Genomic DNA, 17,411 nt, shown 5'->3' with positions numbered 1-17,411 from the left:
GGGGGAGTGTTTCGATATCAGAACACCCCCTCGATATCTTCTGAGCGCCGCATCCCTCTGTCCCCCTTCCTTTCGCCCTTTTTTTCATCTATGCTATTTACCCGCCAAATCGATGTACTATAACGTAAAAACAAAACTTAGAAAGGTGTCGGTGTATTAAAGCCAAAAGATGACTAAAAATTTTGTTAGGGTGCAGGATCTCTCTCTCTCTCTCTCTCTCTCTCTCTCTCTCTCTCTCTCTCTCTCTCTCTCTCTCTCTCTCTCTCTCTCTCTCTCTCTCTCTCTCTCTCTCTCTCTCTCTCTCTCTCTCTCTCTCTCTCTCTCTCTCTCGCTCTCGCTCTCTCTCTCGCTCTCTCTTTCTTTCTTTCTTTCTTTAAATCAACAAACCAGTGGAAGAACACTTCTCAGAGAGGCAAAACGGAAAACACAAGGACGGTCACTGGAGAGTGACTGTACTTTGTTTAGTCATGTGAACATTGAAACTTACTGGCTTGTCACCTTTGTTTACCTCTGCTTTCTTTTCACGGTTGGCGTGGGCGCACGGCAACTGTTTCGAAATGTGAAGGTCTTGGGAATCCTGTCCTTTGTCCTGTTATCATGGGCTCTCTAAGTGTTATCAGTGGCAGCATTATTTTGCAGAGGAAAGTACACTTTCCTTGCAAAGATTGTCTCGGATATTCCAAACGGGATAAGCTGTGGCCAGGGCAGATAAGCTTGCTGGTGATTTTTACTAGAATGTATGCATAGGATTGGTTTTAGTTACTTCACGTTAACACAAAGAAAGAGTCAAGCAAACAAAAACACATTCCTTGCCGGTTTAGTGCGTTTTAAGGTAGCCCTGGGAGGTCAAAACATATACAAAATCATCCAGAGCAGTGCATGTTGTTCTCTTGGTACAGCTGGCTCCTGACTTGAAGGAATGTAGCCTCGCAATAGATTGAGCAAGCACCTAACTGCACTCTGTGGTCCTTAGTCTGATCGGTCAAAGAAGGCTTCACTGCTGCAGTGCGATGCGAACAGTGACACTACTTATGCAATGTTTCTAGCTGCCGCCTCTGCTGGTGAAACATTGATGAATGCTCCATTGCAGCATGCAGCATGTGACTGCTTCTTTTTAAGGGGGGACACTGGTCTTAAAACAACTTCTTTTAATTTTCATGTAAACATTGTGAAACTTGCCAGTCTTGCTGCTTTTCCCCCACTGATTTCAAATATCCCGTTATTTTTTCAGCTGGTCAATTGGTTCCCAAGATAATTAGAGATAATTAGCCATTTCTGGTCAAGCAATAGACAAAACAGTGTTGGTCATAAAACCGTAATCTTTATATTTTCCGATACTATGAACCCTGGTGAATGCAATAATCGAAGCAGTTTTTTGGTGCATTGCTTGGAACTAATTTTACAGCTCATTAAACTTAGGTGGCACCATTGGCAAGGAACCGTTCTGAGTGCCCATTTCAAACACCGAAGTTTAATGAGCTGTGTAAAATTAGTTGCAAGTGATGCATTAAAAAACTGCTTCAATTGTTGCATTCACTAGAGTTTATAGTATTGGAAAATATGAAGATTACAGTTTTATGAGTGACACTCTTTTGTCTATTGTTTGACCAAAAAAAGGCTAATTATCTCTAATTATCTTGGGAATTGAAATCATAATGGCATATTTGAAATCAGTGGGGAAAAAGGCTTACTTGAAAATTCAAAGAAGTTGTTTTAAGACCAGTGTCCCCCCTTAATTCTTTCGTTACCACGCCTATTCAAATCGATCACCGGTGATCGATTACTATTTATATTGCCTATTTCAACATGTTGTAGTCGTTTCTCGTACACCTAATGCGGCCAGTGGTTTGTCTAGGCACTGCCCTTTTAGAATCAGTTGAAATTTTCCCGCTCTGGCGACGTTGAGATTTTTGACGGCGTTTTTTGCGAGCTGAGGTCTGTGTGTTTTTGAGGAAGGGGGTGTGGCTGCTGCACTTGAGAAAAAAGGATGCAGATCGTGGTTAGGCTGCATTACCATAATAATTTTTTTTGTCAAAAGGCTCCTGGCAAGTCAAATACCAAATGATGCGGTCAGCTTTGTAATCCGACAGCGTTGAGAGGGGATAATTACTTGAAAATGGCCCCAGCTATTCACTAATGATCTTTGGCTCGGACAAAGGGCAGCTTTATTCTCCCAAAGCTTATTTCTGATGGTCCCCCGCATGTCTAGCAAATGTGCCTGCCATTTTCAACCAGTTTCCAGCAGTTTCGGTTTCGTTTTTGCATTGCGAAATTCATATTTGGCGCTACTACACAGTTACCCAACTACAAGCTCATTTGCCATGGCGCCTCCGTTGCCCGCTACTGCTCCTCAAAACAAGCATACCGCTCGCGCTTGCACTTTATCTACGCCTTGCTTCTGCGATAAGAGCCTCCGCTGAAAGTCAAACGATAACACCAAGTCGTCGGGTATCAGTTCAGACGAGGAGAACGCTTCCAATTGGCCTTGAACACCGCCAGCTGTTCACCGGCCAGTTTCCGTTTCACACGAGGGTATTTCCGGAGCTAAGTGTCGCTTCTTAGTAGTACTGTCTATTCTGACGAAGTCTCCAACAGCCTTGTATTTGTTTCTTTTCGAAATTGTTAGGTGGCGCTGCAATGTAGTAGGCTCATAGTACTGAACTCGCTTCACAGCCCGACGGCGGCTTGGTGAAAGCTTGCTGGGCATGACTCGAGCGCATCGTACCTTATTCCTGCAAGCAGAGCTACCATAGTGAGTCAGAACATGATATTAAACCGCAAATGAAAGTTCTGACTGATAAGTGATCATCAACACGTCAACAAGCATCCACCAAAGAGTTTGGTTCTCAACTCCAAGCGGATTTTTTCACATCGCTTGCTTGCCTTCAATATTGTGCCGGTCATAATCATTGACAAGGTGTTTTTACATCACGTGGAGGCTAATTTGGGCCTTTAATAATGTCAAACCACCAGATTTCTTCTAGAGAACCATCCAAAATAGCAAAATTTGAAATAGTGGTTGGGCTTCACCACATGGCATGGGCACCACGCGGGGTAACATTTTCTTTTATATCTTAGAAATTGTACTGCGCAACTCAATTGTTTTTCTAAGAGAGGTTTTTGAAATGTCTACCTACAAAATGTATATTCTAAATTTCTTCTACTACTGGTCGTTTATTATACACAACTTACTTTTTTCTTAATTTCTTCGACGCGTGGACAAAAATTTCGAATTCGATCATTTTTTTCGCAATCATTATTTATGAAAACATTATTAAAACTGGTGTCATTGGGAAGCGCGTGGAATAATCTGCATTTTATGTCACTGCAATGTGTGCCTACCAATATGTGTAGCACAAAAAAAATGTTTCGTTAGACCCTTCAAAATTGGTCAATTTCCTATGGTAACGAAAGAGTTAAGTGACAACCAAGAATAACCAGGCTGGTGCGCATAACAGGACCGGCCGTTCATTGCCATTTGGGACTTCATCGTTCTTAGTTATGCGGCTTGCATGCTGTGAATTCAGGATGGTAGTTTACGCACTTGGCTTGTATGACTGTGGTGAGGCAGAAGCCCTTTGCTGACTTTGTGCTTTCTCCAACGGACAGAGCACAGTGGTGACGAAGTTGCGCGCGAGGACGTGGCCGAATTGGACCGTTGGGAACAGGAGCAGATGAAGAAGGGCGTCAGCACGGCTCCGGCAAGTGCACATCTCTCACCCTCTTCTTCCCTCTGTGGCGTTACTGGTTTCTTAATGTCGCTTTATTCCACGTTGGGACAGCAGGGGGGGTTGCATTGAGGCACTTTGTTATGAACCATTTCGGCTGGTGGCCTACATTGGGAACAAGCCAACTCCAATCCTTTCGAACTGCGATTTTGACCATAAGAAAAATCTGGCGTGAGGCAAAGTCACGGACCGGTAATATCGTGACTGCCAGCTATCACAATTGGGGCAGGCCAGAAAACAGGCAGTCAGTATGTTGACTACAGGGCAGAGGACACAGTTCGGCAGGGACAGACAACCTGGTTACAAGCGTTAAAACCTAGTGGAGCATTTCATCCCTGTAGTGGTGTGGCTGCAGGTATATTGTGCTTGCTTCAGGCTGTGGAGTTGAAGATTAGGTTTACATTTTGCTAGATTTGGGACAACTATAGCCTAACTGGACTCTCAATATTTCAATGAGAAAGCGCATGACACAAGCGCCTGATGTTTACTTTGATTTCTTGATGCTTTTGCGTTGCTCTGTTACACAAGCCACAGAGAGACGGCATTTATAAATATTGCATTTGCTTCTGGAAGCATCAGCCAATCCGCACAGGCTGGACGGTGACGTCATTCAGGGAGTGCAGTAAACGCCTCATGGAATTGCATCCATACCTTCTTTTTCCTTGATCATACAGTTTAGTCGAATTATGTTTCCATCAAATTTGGCATATTTGTTACTCCACCATCTTCTGATTGAAGGTAAGTTGTGCGTTATCTTCCGGCACCTTTACAAACCCTAAACGTAAAGCTTTCAAGTGACTGGATTTACAAATGTTGATGGGATGGAAGATGATCAAATCTGAGGCAGAGGAGTCCCAACAAAGTTTTAGGTGGATTAGGGATACAACCTTCCTATGCTTGTGAAGGTGACCGCCGTGTTCCTTTTTTGTTGTTGCCGTTTACAGAGAAAACATGTGAGTACTTCCATTTAATAAGGGCAGATTAGCAAAGAAAAGACCATTATAAAAATAACTTAGTGTTCTTTCATGTAATGGCCACATTCACTTTTTTTTTTTCCCCTTAAGTTTCGGAGTAAAACCTGCAGCCGTCACATATAGCTATATAAGTAACTAAAAAAGGAAACTGCAGAGCTACAGAGTCGTCCTACGGTTCATATGTGTTGTTATATGCCATTTTTTGAAGATACTTGTATACTCCTCCCATTGAAGCCTGGAGCTCCAAAGCACTTTTATGACTCCACCCAAAACGACAAGAAACATGGCATATCTTTAGTCATCCTTTATTTTAAATGGGTACGTGTAGATGAATGCAAGAAAACTGTTCTTTGTTAGCTCTTGATGCAAAGTACGCAGGTGGACCGTCAAATTATATACTGTATTTACTCGCGTAATGAACACACTTTTTTTAGAAAATTCGGCATGAATTTGAGGGGAGGGTTCGTAATGCAGGAAGAAGTTGCAACATATTTTAAAGGAAGCTTCATAGAATCAGGATGGTAAGAGAAGCATTGTCAAAGTATTTATTGTTTTATCAAAAACACGTAGGTAATTGTGCAATAAAATTTTTTTTATTCACAACATGCTAGTGGCTCTGTACTCACCATCAAAGCTGTCCTTCTCACTGAAGTCTCTTGCTCCGTCACATTTATTATCAGCCCACAGTGCATCATCTTCCGTGCTGTCAAGGCCCGCCAAAACTTCTTTTCCCATTCTGGGAAACTTCTTTTCTGTGGGCCCACGAAACACACAGCAGTCCTTTTTCACCGCCCAAACCAAGTTTTCGCCAGCAGCGTACAACACTGGTCACCACTGAAGTGCCGCCCTGCCGCACGGTTTCCATGGGCATCAGCGCATGCTCCTCCACCACCTTCAGTTTAAAATCATCTGTATGGCTTATGCACTGGCCCATCGTACGCCACGCACCAGGAGCACAAGAAAAGGTCGGAACACAGCTGAACAACAAAACCATAGAACGTAATGGCGAAGTCACGAACAGCACAGGACAGTGAAGGAGTGCAGAGTACTTCTGGTGCTTTGTTCGCATGACTCCGGAACCACCCGGAATCACACAGAGCGGGGAAGGAGTGCGGAGTACATTTGGTGCTTTATTCGCACACTGCAGCGTTTTCATGGCGTGTAGCCTTTGCGATCGGCTGCGCAGCAGATCGTGGGGGCCACACATGGCGCGAGAAGGTTTGTTTTGTGTTCAGCAGGTGGCGCTCCACTAGCGCGCAATTTTTAAATTGTGAGCCATGGCATTTGCGCTCAAGGCTTTGGCTACTGTCGAGATTTTTTTGTTGTTGTTGTTAGAATGTGTTTTGAGAGTTTCTGCGCGTACTGTGGCGTGATATCAAGTTACTGCTATCAATAATGGTATAGCAACCAATCCTTACCTGCTATGGTCTCGCTCGGGGCTGGCAGTATTGGAAATAAATAAATGAAAAATATACAGAACAGGTGACACTGCCACCAAATGCTCATCAACAGCGTAGCAAATAAATAAATGAAAAATATACAGAACAGGTGACAGTACTGCCACCAAATGCTCATCAACAGCGTAGCAAATGTGTGTGAAGTAACATAAAAATGTGGTAGGAACCACAGGTTTTGGTGGAGCTCACTCAGACACTCAGAAATTTGAAATCAAAGTTCGCAACCACCTGTGCTGCATGGCTACACAATGTGAGATGTGTTAATTTTGAAGAAGTGTCAGTAAAGGGGATGACATCCCTTGAAATGGAGATTATTGGCATTTCATTTTGCCCCTAGCCTTAGCACATTTAGTGTTGTCTTGTCTTGTGCACGTGGCTTCCGTTTCCTAAAACCAAGGTGCGGTCCATATCATACTCGTGAGAAATAGCTGGTGAAATAAAGGTGAGCAGTTAGGCATCATTAGAAATCAAAAGGCTTCGATTCCCGTCCGCGGCGGCGGCTTTTCTGATGGAGGCAAAAAGCAAAAATGCCGGTGTGTTGAGATTCAGCGCACGCTAAAGATCCCCAGGCGGCCTAAATTAATCCGGAGCCCTCCCTCCACTACAACGTGCCTCTTCCCCCGTGAAGCATCGGCGTGTTAAACCCTGCAGTCAATCAATCTCAATCAATCAATCAATCAGAAATCAAATGAACGCATAAAGGAAAAAGAGGCAGTTGCTTATAGTTAACAAGCACAACAAGTAAATATGTCCTGCATTGACTCCAAAATTTCAGCTATGACTTCTATATCCAGTCGGGCTCAATTCCAAATAAAGAGGGGAGGGGGAGGGGTGTGGTTATATACCTTGAGCCCTCAGTAGGCACTCATGGTCAGGCCTCAACAATGCCCATTTAACACTAGATTTTGCAGGTCAGCATCTTTTGTTTTTCAGAGTTTATGTTGAGACACTGAAGTGTTGGTGCCATAGATGCTGGCAGTATAATGGTGTTCGCTGCTGTGCAGGTGGCAGCTGTTGCAGCTTCTGACGAGCAAAACGCGGTGCCGGCGTACTTCACGGAGCCAGTGCCGCCCAGCATGACCGCCCAGGACCGGAAGAACCTCACCTCCCAGGCGGTCTTGGAACGAGTCACTGACCGGTATGGACATCTTCATCCTGTGCACTTCCTCAGCCATTTTAAAATGGTTTTGCAAAGTACACAGGGCAAAATAATAATAATAATTTAGTGCGACAACATAAGCAGACTGCTATGCTGAGACTGCTCGTGTACATGTATGGTCTTTGTCAAAATTTTGTGGGCCACGGCAACCGTGGCCGGAGCAAGCGCGCGGCCAAGGAGGGGCGCTGCACTTGCCGCTGTCGGCTGGTTGCGCGACTAAAGAGAGCAAGGGGAACTTTTGCTCTTGCTTGTAGTGTGTCCAGCGCGATAAGTGCTGCGCAAAGTGCCTGCGCTGAAGCGAAGTGCGCCTGCTCTGAGAAACCAGCCCCGCTGCACTTATCGCGCCAGCCATACTACGGAAGGAAGCACGAAAGTTCCCCTCACTCTCTTTAGCCGCGTAACCAGCCGACAGCGGCAAGTGCAGCGCCCCTCCTTGGCCGCGCGCCTGCTCCGGCCACGGTCTCCGTGGCCCACAAAATTTTGACAAAGACTGTACCTTATGAAGCGGCTACATCTAGTTGGTAAGATAGAAAATGTGAAAGCTTGACGAAATGGTGTTCAAAAGGATGTGAAATGTTGGTGTGGATTTACTTGCAGGCTGCGCACGGTCCGAGAGATGCTGGAACTGCACCGTCGGCAGAAAACCCAGGCGCTCACGGACCTGGAAGTGGCAGCTGAGACGATATCGCGGCTGCGGGAAGAGCAGCCCCAGCTGGCCGATGACTTCCGCTTTTTCCAGGAGATGCGCTCGTATGCAGCCGACCTCATTGAGTGCCTGGATGCCAAGGTGTGTGCGTGGGTGCAGGTGTGGGGCATTCGCCTTCTGGGGCATTCGCCTTCTGGGGCATTCGCCTTCTGGGGCATTCGCCTTCTGGGGCAGCATGTTTGGTGCTGGTGGATCACCCTTTCGAGGTGCACATCAACTGCTGGCTGTGGGTGTTATGCACACGCTGAAGTGCATTTTAACCTAGGCTAATTCATCTCCCCCCACAGCTCGCTGGAGTATCTATAGAGCTTCTGATTAAACCTCTTAACAATTCTTCTATTGAGCCTTCCATTGAGCCTCCTGCTGAGCTTCTCATTGAGCCTTCCGTTGAGTCTTCCATTGATTGAGCCTTCACATTGAGCCTTTTACGAGACGTTTCCAGAAAGAGGCAATGCAGACAAAACACAGGTTTGGTTCATTCGAAAGATTGCCGCGTTAGAATCATACTGGCACTACTTTGAACGCACACTTCGCTCAAATAAGCTACATAATTTAAAGAGAAGGGAATGGCCATGCGACCAACTAGCTCATTTCCTGCAGCAGAAATATGATGTCATATGCCCAGCTGTGCGATTGGCTAAGGCTAGCAAAAGCAAACACAAATTAAGCAGGGCTTATAAGCTTGCCGAACGAGCCATTTGCTCCTAAGTGTAATGCTCATTCATTTTACAGCAGTAAGAATGGTTGGGTAGACAATGAAAGTTAAGAAAATACATGTAAACATAGAAGTACCGATGCGCACTGCTGTTGGTACTGGGCGCACTATGCTTGTTTTAGATGCTCAGCAGTCCGCCGCATTAGAGTTGTCTTACACGACACTAGCCGATTGGCGTAAGCGTTGTTGGCTTATGTGACCCTTTTTTGTCAAGCATACCCCATGTTCCAGAAAATGACAGCTTTCTACCCTAACAAAAACAAGCCAGGTGCAAATACGGTAAAAAGAAAGCAATGGCAAACAAGAGTCCGCGGCTTTGTATGGTAGTGCCACCTGGGAGGACTGACGGTAAGCAAGGCTGCAGAGCCTAATGACGCACTGGAATTTTATTTGAATACCCGCTCTAGTGACTTCATGGCAGACGTCACGAAAACACACGATTTGGTGGGAGAATCAAAGTTTTAACCTAAATTGATTCATTTCTCAGTGAATATGGCATCGTTTGCTGCTGGACAAGCGCTGGAGGCACTACAAGACACGCAATCTTTTGAATAAAACAAACTTGTATTTTGTCTGCATCGCTGCTTTAAGTGTTCCACTGAGCTTTACTGTAAGAGTTATATGTCTCCTCCACTGAGTAGTCTCTCTGGCTCCTTTGCAGACGCCTGTGATCCTGGCCTTGGAGGGGCGCATGATGTCTCTCCTGTGCCAGCGCAGCGAGCGGCTTGTGCAGCGTCGGCACCAGGACGTTCGAGACCAGTCGGACGAGTGCAGCCTTGCAGGTGCCTGCGGCCGCCCATTGCAGCCTCTGTCTTTTCGCGTTCTGCTTGTGTGTAACTGTGCGGACCTGTAAGAGTGAGGCGTTTTCCTCGTGCGTTGCAGTGAAGGGACTGCGGGGCGTACCGGTGGAGCCGGCCAACAACCGGGGAAGCCAACAGCGTAGCTGGCGAGCAGCCGAGCGAGAGGGCCGGAGGTAGGTGTCTTACTTGGGACCCTCAAAAAGATAAGAAAGAGGCAGGGGAGAGGTTCATAAGGTCATCACCCTAATGTAAGATCCTTCAAGACCCTAGAGACATCTGTAAGCAGCGTTTTTTAAAGTGAAGATTGTCAGTTAGACATCCGTAAGCAGCGTTTTTAAGGTGGAGATTGTCGGTTGTGCAGAGTTTTCGCACTCAACTTTTGGAGATGGCATGGGTATCTTACTTTTACTGCCAAATGTGTCAGTCAGCGTGCAATTGTAAGGTTCAGTGGTGTTGTGGGAATGCTAGTGGTGGGTCGCTGCCTTATCTGAGTTAAGGGGCGACACTGGTCTTGAGGACATTTTTGTTATTCTGTAATCTATGTGGCTAATGTTAAAATACAAATGAAGCGTATTTTAACATCCTGAGCACAAATATGCAGTCAGTTTTCATCTACGTGGTGTAAGTTAAGAGTTGTGCAATGTTATGCCATTCCGTTTCTGGCACTTTTCTCATTATCTACGGTGAAATACTCGAATACTTTTTATTCCTTTGTGCTCTAGAAGAATCAGGGAATGCAATTAAACCACTGCAGTATGCATTGTTTTTGCAATTGCTGCAAACTTAATTAAATGCTGGGTCATGAATTTCGCAAAGTGAGCTGCATAAAAAATTGTGCTAGCAGCAAGATATTCTATATTTTTGGGGTTTTATTGCAGTGTTCAGTTCATAAGCTTTCTAATGCAGCAAAAATGATGCAAATACTATGACCAGTACATCCCAAGATATTGTACCCCACAGTTGACCTCGCGAGAAAAAAGTTGGTCCTGAGAAAAAAAGGCACAAATTTTGGAAACAAATGTGAAAATGGTCATTTAGGCAACTTCAAAGGGTGACAGCTTTGTAAATGCTTATGCTACAGCTAAAATATTTTGCAGGCACATTCTTTGAAGGCTGTAGGCTGCAAATAAAATTAATACAGAAAGGGGATTTTTTGGAAAATTTTTGGTCTTCAAGACCAGTGCTACAGTGATGTTGTCCTAGTAGCTCTCGCCTAAGGTCAATGTTTGGTGTGCATGGGAGCTTCGTGTTGATGCTTTGTTGCAACACATTGCACAGATGATGACTTTGCCTGAAGGATGCTGGGAAGAGCCGGTGCACCTGTTGTGCAGTCGATTAATAAGCGAGGTGGATGCAGAGTGTGGCCCATTGGGTTAACCACCGTGTGGATGGCCTGTCACAGGGTGCGCAGACGCAAGGCTCGAGAGGCCCAGCAGCAGGGCTTGGTGCAGCAGCGAAGCCTGGCCCATTACGAGGGCATGTCCACAGACGACGAGCAGCCGGACACGGAGCGGATGGCCTTCGACAAGGAGCGCGGTGGGTGCTGTCACCCTGGGCAAAGAACAAGCCTAATGACTGGCAGGGCAAGCGGGGCTTGCTGTTAATGTCTTTAGTTAGGTGCTGCATGGGAATACTGACTGATGTATGATGTGAGTGACATTCAGGAATCGAATAAGTTGGATCACGTGTTCGCTTCTGAACCAGATTGGTGGCTGTGATGGCACAGTTGCATTGGGTGCTGAGCTGCGGTGACCTGCTGTGGCGAGAAATTTTCAGCTGAAGGGTATGAAGATAGAACGGTCACTACGTCCAAAACCAGAATAAGGACTTCTGATGGCATCACATGAACAGAATCATTCTCCTGAATGCCCTCTATTAAAAAATGAGGGATTATTGCTAAAGTATGACAAGGGTTGTCCATTGTTTTGCAAGAAAATATTTAGACAGGGCCCATCCCTTTGGAGCGGATTATCTTGTGTAAATGCAATTAGCATTTTTTTGTTGGTGGTGGGTATGTAACTGAGTGTCATTACCCATGCTTTACTGCTGGAGGTAGCCAAGGGTAGCCAAGAAGTGCTACCACACAAGAGTTGTTGCGCTTTGGCACTTAACACACAATACCATCTCAGTGCATGGTAATTTTGGAAGGAAGCCTATAGGATTTGCAGCAAGCATTAGCTACCTACCAAACTACCCCTGGGCTGAAATAATGAGAACAGCACAGCACGTCTTAATTAAGTCAGCATTGTCCTGTGCGTCAGCACCTTGCGTCATAATTTTGCAACTTTAGTCAATTGTCACTTGTGCTTATCTTTTTGGTCACAGTGTGCGCCACTGGATCCACTATAGTGTCAGCTCTGGTACTGCCCTTAGAGCTGAAGGTTAGCCAGAAACAAAGAGCATTTTGAAAAAAATGGCGGTGTCATCAAGTGTGCCGCATTCTCCAGCTGTCTGCAACCGGCTTCTTCAAGCAAGTGTGTTGCCCTGTGGGGGATCCCATGATGGCAAGCTGAGCTTGTGGTGGTGGTTTGCAGAGCTGATCCTGGACGACGCGCGGCACGTCTTTGAGGATGTGACGGAGCAGTTCAGTGGCGTGGCAGCTCTCAAGCACCGGTTCGAGGTGTGGAAGACGGACTATGGGCAGTCCTACGAGCAGGCCTACATCCCGCTCTGCCTGGTCAAGCTGCTGGTGCCCTTTGTGCGGCTGCACATGGTGGCCTGGAACCCCATCGAGGTGAGGGACAGTGGACCAGGCAGGGTTGGCCGCTGCCTCTACACTTGGTCAGGTTTATGCGACACTTGAACTGGAGGCCACAGTTGCAACTTGCTTTGTTTACTCTATCTAATTTATTGTTTGTTATTATTCATCGAGGGTCCCGTTACAGTTTTTATCTTTGGGACCCTCGTCTGTATAATACCATATTACTGTAATAATTTTTGGTGATGACTAATAGACTGAAACTGAAACCACTTGAGGTAGCTACCACTCTACCTCAAGTGATCAAGTAGTCTTGGGGTAAAGACGGACATTCTGTGCGTTTCATCAAACACTAGGCACAACAGATTATCCATGGGACAGGAGGACCTTGAGTCGGTGTTGCACTTGAACAGTGCCACTGTGTTCTCTTGTCACACCATGTACTACCCTGCTTAGTAGTGTTCTACTCGTCAGCATTTTAATGGGATGCTGCTTAGGAGAGATTGAAGGGAGCACGAAGTTTTCTGGCATGTTTTTTTTTTTTTTTTTAATTTTTCGCACGTTCTTTTTATCACCCCCGAGGATGTGGCTAGGGTGTTGCTGCTGTGCAACTCACCCCTGTGTTCAGAAGCTAAACTTGTGTTTTGAGTTATTGCATAACCTTGTACATTCAAACCTCGTTATAGAGGAATAGTATTGGGACTGCAAATTAGTTCATTATAACCAATATTCAGTGCAACTGTAGAGGCAAAAATCGGCTATAACAAATCCACAGTCTGGCTCGTGCCAAAATACTTGATACAAAAATGCACTTTTTAAAGCTTCGAACCCACTATAAACTAGGTAACTCTTACCTTTCTTCTTCTTGTGTTTCAAGCTCAATGAACCGGAACATGAGTAAGTGAAATTACAACAGAACAAAGTTCACTTGACAAAACAGGCCTGCGTCGTTATTTATTTGGTGAAGGATGTGATCTTCGTCTGGTGGCTACTCACAGCACTGAGCAGGATGGAGTTTTCCACAGTGCCCACGAACAAAAAGGCCTTTTCTACTTATGCAGTTTCGGATGACAGGGGGGTTATTCCAAGTAGCTTCTCAGCCTCCTGGTCAGCTATCTCTTCTTTGTATCCGATATCGCACGCGGCTCTCACGTTTTCAGTTTCACTATAAAAGAACTAAGTGTCATTGAAATAAAGCATGACTAACCAAAGTTTATATTCAGTTCGCTATAGCCGATAATTCGCTATATCAGTGTTCATTATAACGAGGTTCAACTGTAGCTCCTTAACAAACTAACTTATGCTTTAAGTGCACCTTTAAGCATTCCTTTTTTTTATCAGCATTGCAGAATATGCAACATCTTGGCAGGGTTTGTATGTTTCATGCATTGCACACTAGAGATAACAGTGGACGAGCAGCCTCGAGCATTTTCTGCGCGTGAAAATACCCTGCGTGCATGCCAGGGTTGCAGACGCAGCCACGGACATGCTCGCAGAGTGCTCACGGCTACCCTCTGTGTCACACAACTCTTGGCGAAAACCATGTTGTGCCTGTGAAAGAGGGGGTAACAATGTGGGAGAAAATTGCACTGCAAATCATTACCTGTGCTGTTGACGGAAGTGGCCATCAAATATCAGCCGTGGTGCTAAGCCCAAACCACCTCCTCTAGGTGTTTTAAGAAAGGGGACCGACTGGATTGAGGCCTTTGAATCTGCCGCCACAGCTGTGCCTTTCCCTATTGGTCCACAAGGCAGACCTTGCTTCCCCTGTCCAGAAAAAGAACACCTTTGATAAGCTCAAATCAGATTCACAAAAGGGGGCGACTTTTGAATGCTTGCCGACGCTCTTGTTATGTTTGTCCTTCTCCAGCCCTTGGGAAATAAGTCTGGTTTCTGAGAGGTTCCGCTGTCTGTACTGTAGAGCCCTGTGCAGGCTGGTGACCGTGTCCAGTGCAGTGTGTGAACTCGGGGGTTTTTGGTGCCTGTGTGCAGAAGCCCGAGATGCCGGAGAGCTTTGGCTGGTACGAGACGCTGCTCTTCTATGGCAACGACTCGCCAGACGACCCCGACCTGTGCCTGCTGCCACGGGTGGTCGAGCGCGTTCTCCTGCCCAAGATGGCTGGTCGGTCAGCTCCACAGCCCCGCTCATTCCTTTGTAACTCGAACGTGCTGAGCTGTCCGAGGACAGGGCCAGATGCTGTGCAGTGGAGGGGGAAAGGAGGGGGAGGGAGAGAGGTGGGGGAGGGTGCAATTCATCAGCACAATCCTTTTGCACAACCGCAGGAATGCTAAGGGTATCACATCGACAGTCATACAAGATGGATTCTACCTGATTTTTTTTTTTTTTTTTATGTTCAGGTTTTAAGCGCACAATGCATTACCACATTGTAAGCGGGGTGCAGGTCCAGTGCAATCCTTTTTTCTACAGGGCACACAGGGAAGGAACCTAAGTGTGTGTGTGTGTGGTGTGTGCAGCCCTGGCCGAGAAGGTGTGGGACCCCCTGTCCAGCACTCAGACGCTGAATCTGGTTCGGACGGCCAAGAAGCTGTCCGAGGACTACCCGACCGTCGGGGCTCACAGTCGGCACACACAGGTTGGCCTTCCCTCCTGTTTGGGGCACCTCTCCCGTGAACAGTTCACAGTAGCGCAGCATTTCAACTTGTGATTCTTTGAGCACCCTAAACCTCCAAGATGCCTAAAAACTTGCTTAGGTGAGCCACCACCTTTTCACAAGCAGCAGTACAGAAGGGAGAAGTACAGGACAATGTGTAACATGGTGTAGCAAGCACAACAGTACAAGGAGTACTCGTCGCATGATGTTGTGTTTGTGCACCAGACTGCATATGCTTGGACCTAGGAGCAAGGTTTTTTTAAATTAAACACAGCTGTTGGGCAAGTTGGTGCATTATGATTGAAAAATAGAGCGCAACTTTGTCAACGACACAAAGGACGTCCCGTCGTTCTTCCTTTGTGTCGTTGTCAAAGTCGCACTCTATTTTTCAGTCTTTTTTAATGTCTGTACCTCCTTAGGAAGGGGCTGGAATGCACAGTAGATCCTATGCGGGACCTCTCGCAAGTTGTTTCCTCCACAGCCCTCAAAAGAAAAGAAAATAATATAAATTTCTGATTATCTCTGGGAACAGTGTTGTGTGAATGTTGGGACTTGGTTTCAAAGCAAATCTCAGTTAATCGAGGAATTCAGCCTGCACGTTTCCGCTGCACTTACTTATCTGGGGTGAAAACAAACCACCCAGATAGCAGGTGGTGCTGGCTGAGAAAGTCCTGCTTTCTTCAGAGCTCGGTTTGTGAGTGGTCTCCAGTGGCATATACAGTGTAGACCGCTTATAACGTATGTCGCGGGAGCCGCAAAAATCTGCACTATAAGCGGTACCGCAGTATAACCAAAACGTGCGCGAATTCAACCAAATCGCAACCTACCTCTCAAGTCATCCTAAATTTTTTATCACCCAAACGCACAGCGCCTAAAAACGAAGGGTCTTTATTTCGTATTATTTTTAACATCAGCCACTGCTGCCGGGTCTCACACATTGCAAAAGCGCGGTCTTACAAACGGCGAGTGCGGCTTTAACTTCCGTTGTGTTTGTGTTTTGGAAGACCATGGCTGCGTTTTTTGTGTCTATGAAGATGCCGCAGGACATGATAAGAAAGGCCAGCGGGATTTTTTTTTTACCCCACCTTGTGTTCACGATGCCGAAGGCGGCTGCTTATCAGCGCAACGTACTGGTGGTGGAAATCTTCGCGCGGCTCGCTTGTTCGGGAAGAGCGGTGGCTTATCTGCACAACGTTCTAAAGCGTGAACCGCATGGAGCGATTTCTCACGAAATCGTGCAGCGCATGCCGCAGGCGCGGCGACGCCGGCACGGATACAACTTACGTAATGTGTGCGGCGCGGTAAGAGGCGGCAACATGGCGTCGGCACTGGCCGTGAAGCGGTGCCGGCAGCTCCAGCGACCACTTCAAACCGCTCGCTGAAATGCCGCACGAGGCGCAAGCGAAGATGCTCATGCAAGAAAAGAGCTGATAATGTGACTGCAAAGTGGAATATAAACTGCCATCCACGCTGCTTGTGAAAGCGCCCATCAAAAAATACCGCAGTGGTAAGCCTAAACTAAAGTCCCTTCATCTGATCGAGGGACTTTAGCCTAAACACCTCTGGCGCGGCTAGCCGGCTCGGAGCGCTTCGAATCTCCCGCCATTAGGTGTGCGTCTTTCCATTGGTGCAAGTTGTCAGGCTCCTCCCACTGCCACGCGAAGAAGCCACCGCCAGCGCGGAATCGTAGACGCGAGCATGAAAAAAACGAACGCGCAACGCCGATGTGCACAATTCGTGTGCGAAAACAGGCCATGCGGTTCACGATTAATAGAAACAACTTGCCACGCGCGGACGGGGGGCCGGTCGCTATCTTCCGAGGTGCATTAAGCAAGGACAGCTGTGGTTATCACGTACGTGCGAACTAAACGGTGCCTATTTTTTGCTTCTGTGTAGAAGTTAGAGGAGAGCAAGGGGTGCGCGCTGCGTCAGATGGCCGATTTCATCATTTCTTTTTTTCTTTTGCTACCCTAAAACGATGCCCCAGCTGCGCCGGTCGATGAGCAGACCCGCCGAAAAACCGCACTATAGACGGTATTGTGCTTTGGCCAACCGCATCTTAAGCGGTATGCTTATGCATTGAGTTCTATGGGAGGCAAACTGGTGGTCACAAAAACCCGCGTTATATCCGGTCCCGCACTATAAGCGCTTACGTTATAAATGGTCTACACTGTAAGCGTTTCCTAGTCAGCACAGCCAAGCGACGCATGGCGCCATCTAGGAGCATGTTTGAAGCTATGTCCACGTGCATGTGACCCTCAATTTAATTTCTCAGAACCGCTTCATCTCGTAGTGTAGTAGTCCCGCTCCCACGAAGCAGACATCCTAACCTGGGTTCACATCCCGTTACCGCTTTTTTTTTTCTTTTTTGAAGGGTTTTTCATATTTGAATATTAACATTTGTTACCACGTAAATATATTTGAGATTTTTATGCATTATAAATGGGATATCGGGTATTTTCATTGCCTTTTGGTCAGTTTCAGCTACGACTTCTTGTACGTTTTTGCGGGTTTTACCCTTTTTGGTCGGTTTCGGCTATTTCTGTTGAATATTTTTATGCA

The 17,411-nt window shown here is 46.4% G+C and overlaps 1 protein-coding gene across 1 annotated transcript in view; it reads left to right on the top strand.

Moving 5' to 3' along the window:
- Nucleotides 1-17,411, top strand: part of LOC144153854 (PAX3- and PAX7-binding protein 1) — a 29,269-nt gene that overhangs the window by 7,705 nt on the left and 4,153 nt on the right. Inside the window, exons 6-14 of the mRNA XM_077685583.1 lie at nt 3,610-3,701; nt 7,164-7,297; nt 7,916-8,105; nt 9,401-9,521; nt 9,622-9,712; nt 10,942-11,075; nt 12,074-12,273; nt 14,230-14,359; nt 14,713-14,831. Of these exons, the coding sequence (XP_077541709.1) occupies nt 3,610-3,701; nt 7,164-7,297; nt 7,916-8,105; nt 9,401-9,521; nt 9,622-9,712; nt 10,942-11,075; nt 12,074-12,273; nt 14,230-14,359; nt 14,713-14,831 (1,211 nt within the window). The remainder of the gene's footprint in view (nt 1-3,609; nt 3,702-7,163; nt 7,298-7,915; nt 8,106-9,400; nt 9,522-9,621; nt 9,713-10,941; nt 11,076-12,073; nt 12,274-14,229; nt 14,360-14,712; nt 14,832-17,411) is intronic.

The sequence above is a fragment of the Haemaphysalis longicornis genome, unplaced genomic scaffold (assembly GCF_048455015.1).
Source record: "Haemaphysalis longicornis isolate Haplotype H1 unplaced genomic scaffold, Haemaphysalis longicornis Haplotype H1 scaffold_9, whole genome shotgun sequence".
In the NCBI taxonomy this organism is placed as follows: domain Eukaryota; kingdom Metazoa; phylum Arthropoda; class Arachnida; order Ixodida; family Ixodidae; genus Haemaphysalis; species Haemaphysalis longicornis.
Note: the sequence above shows the minus strand (reverse complement) of the source record. Positions and strands in the feature narration are given on the sequence as shown.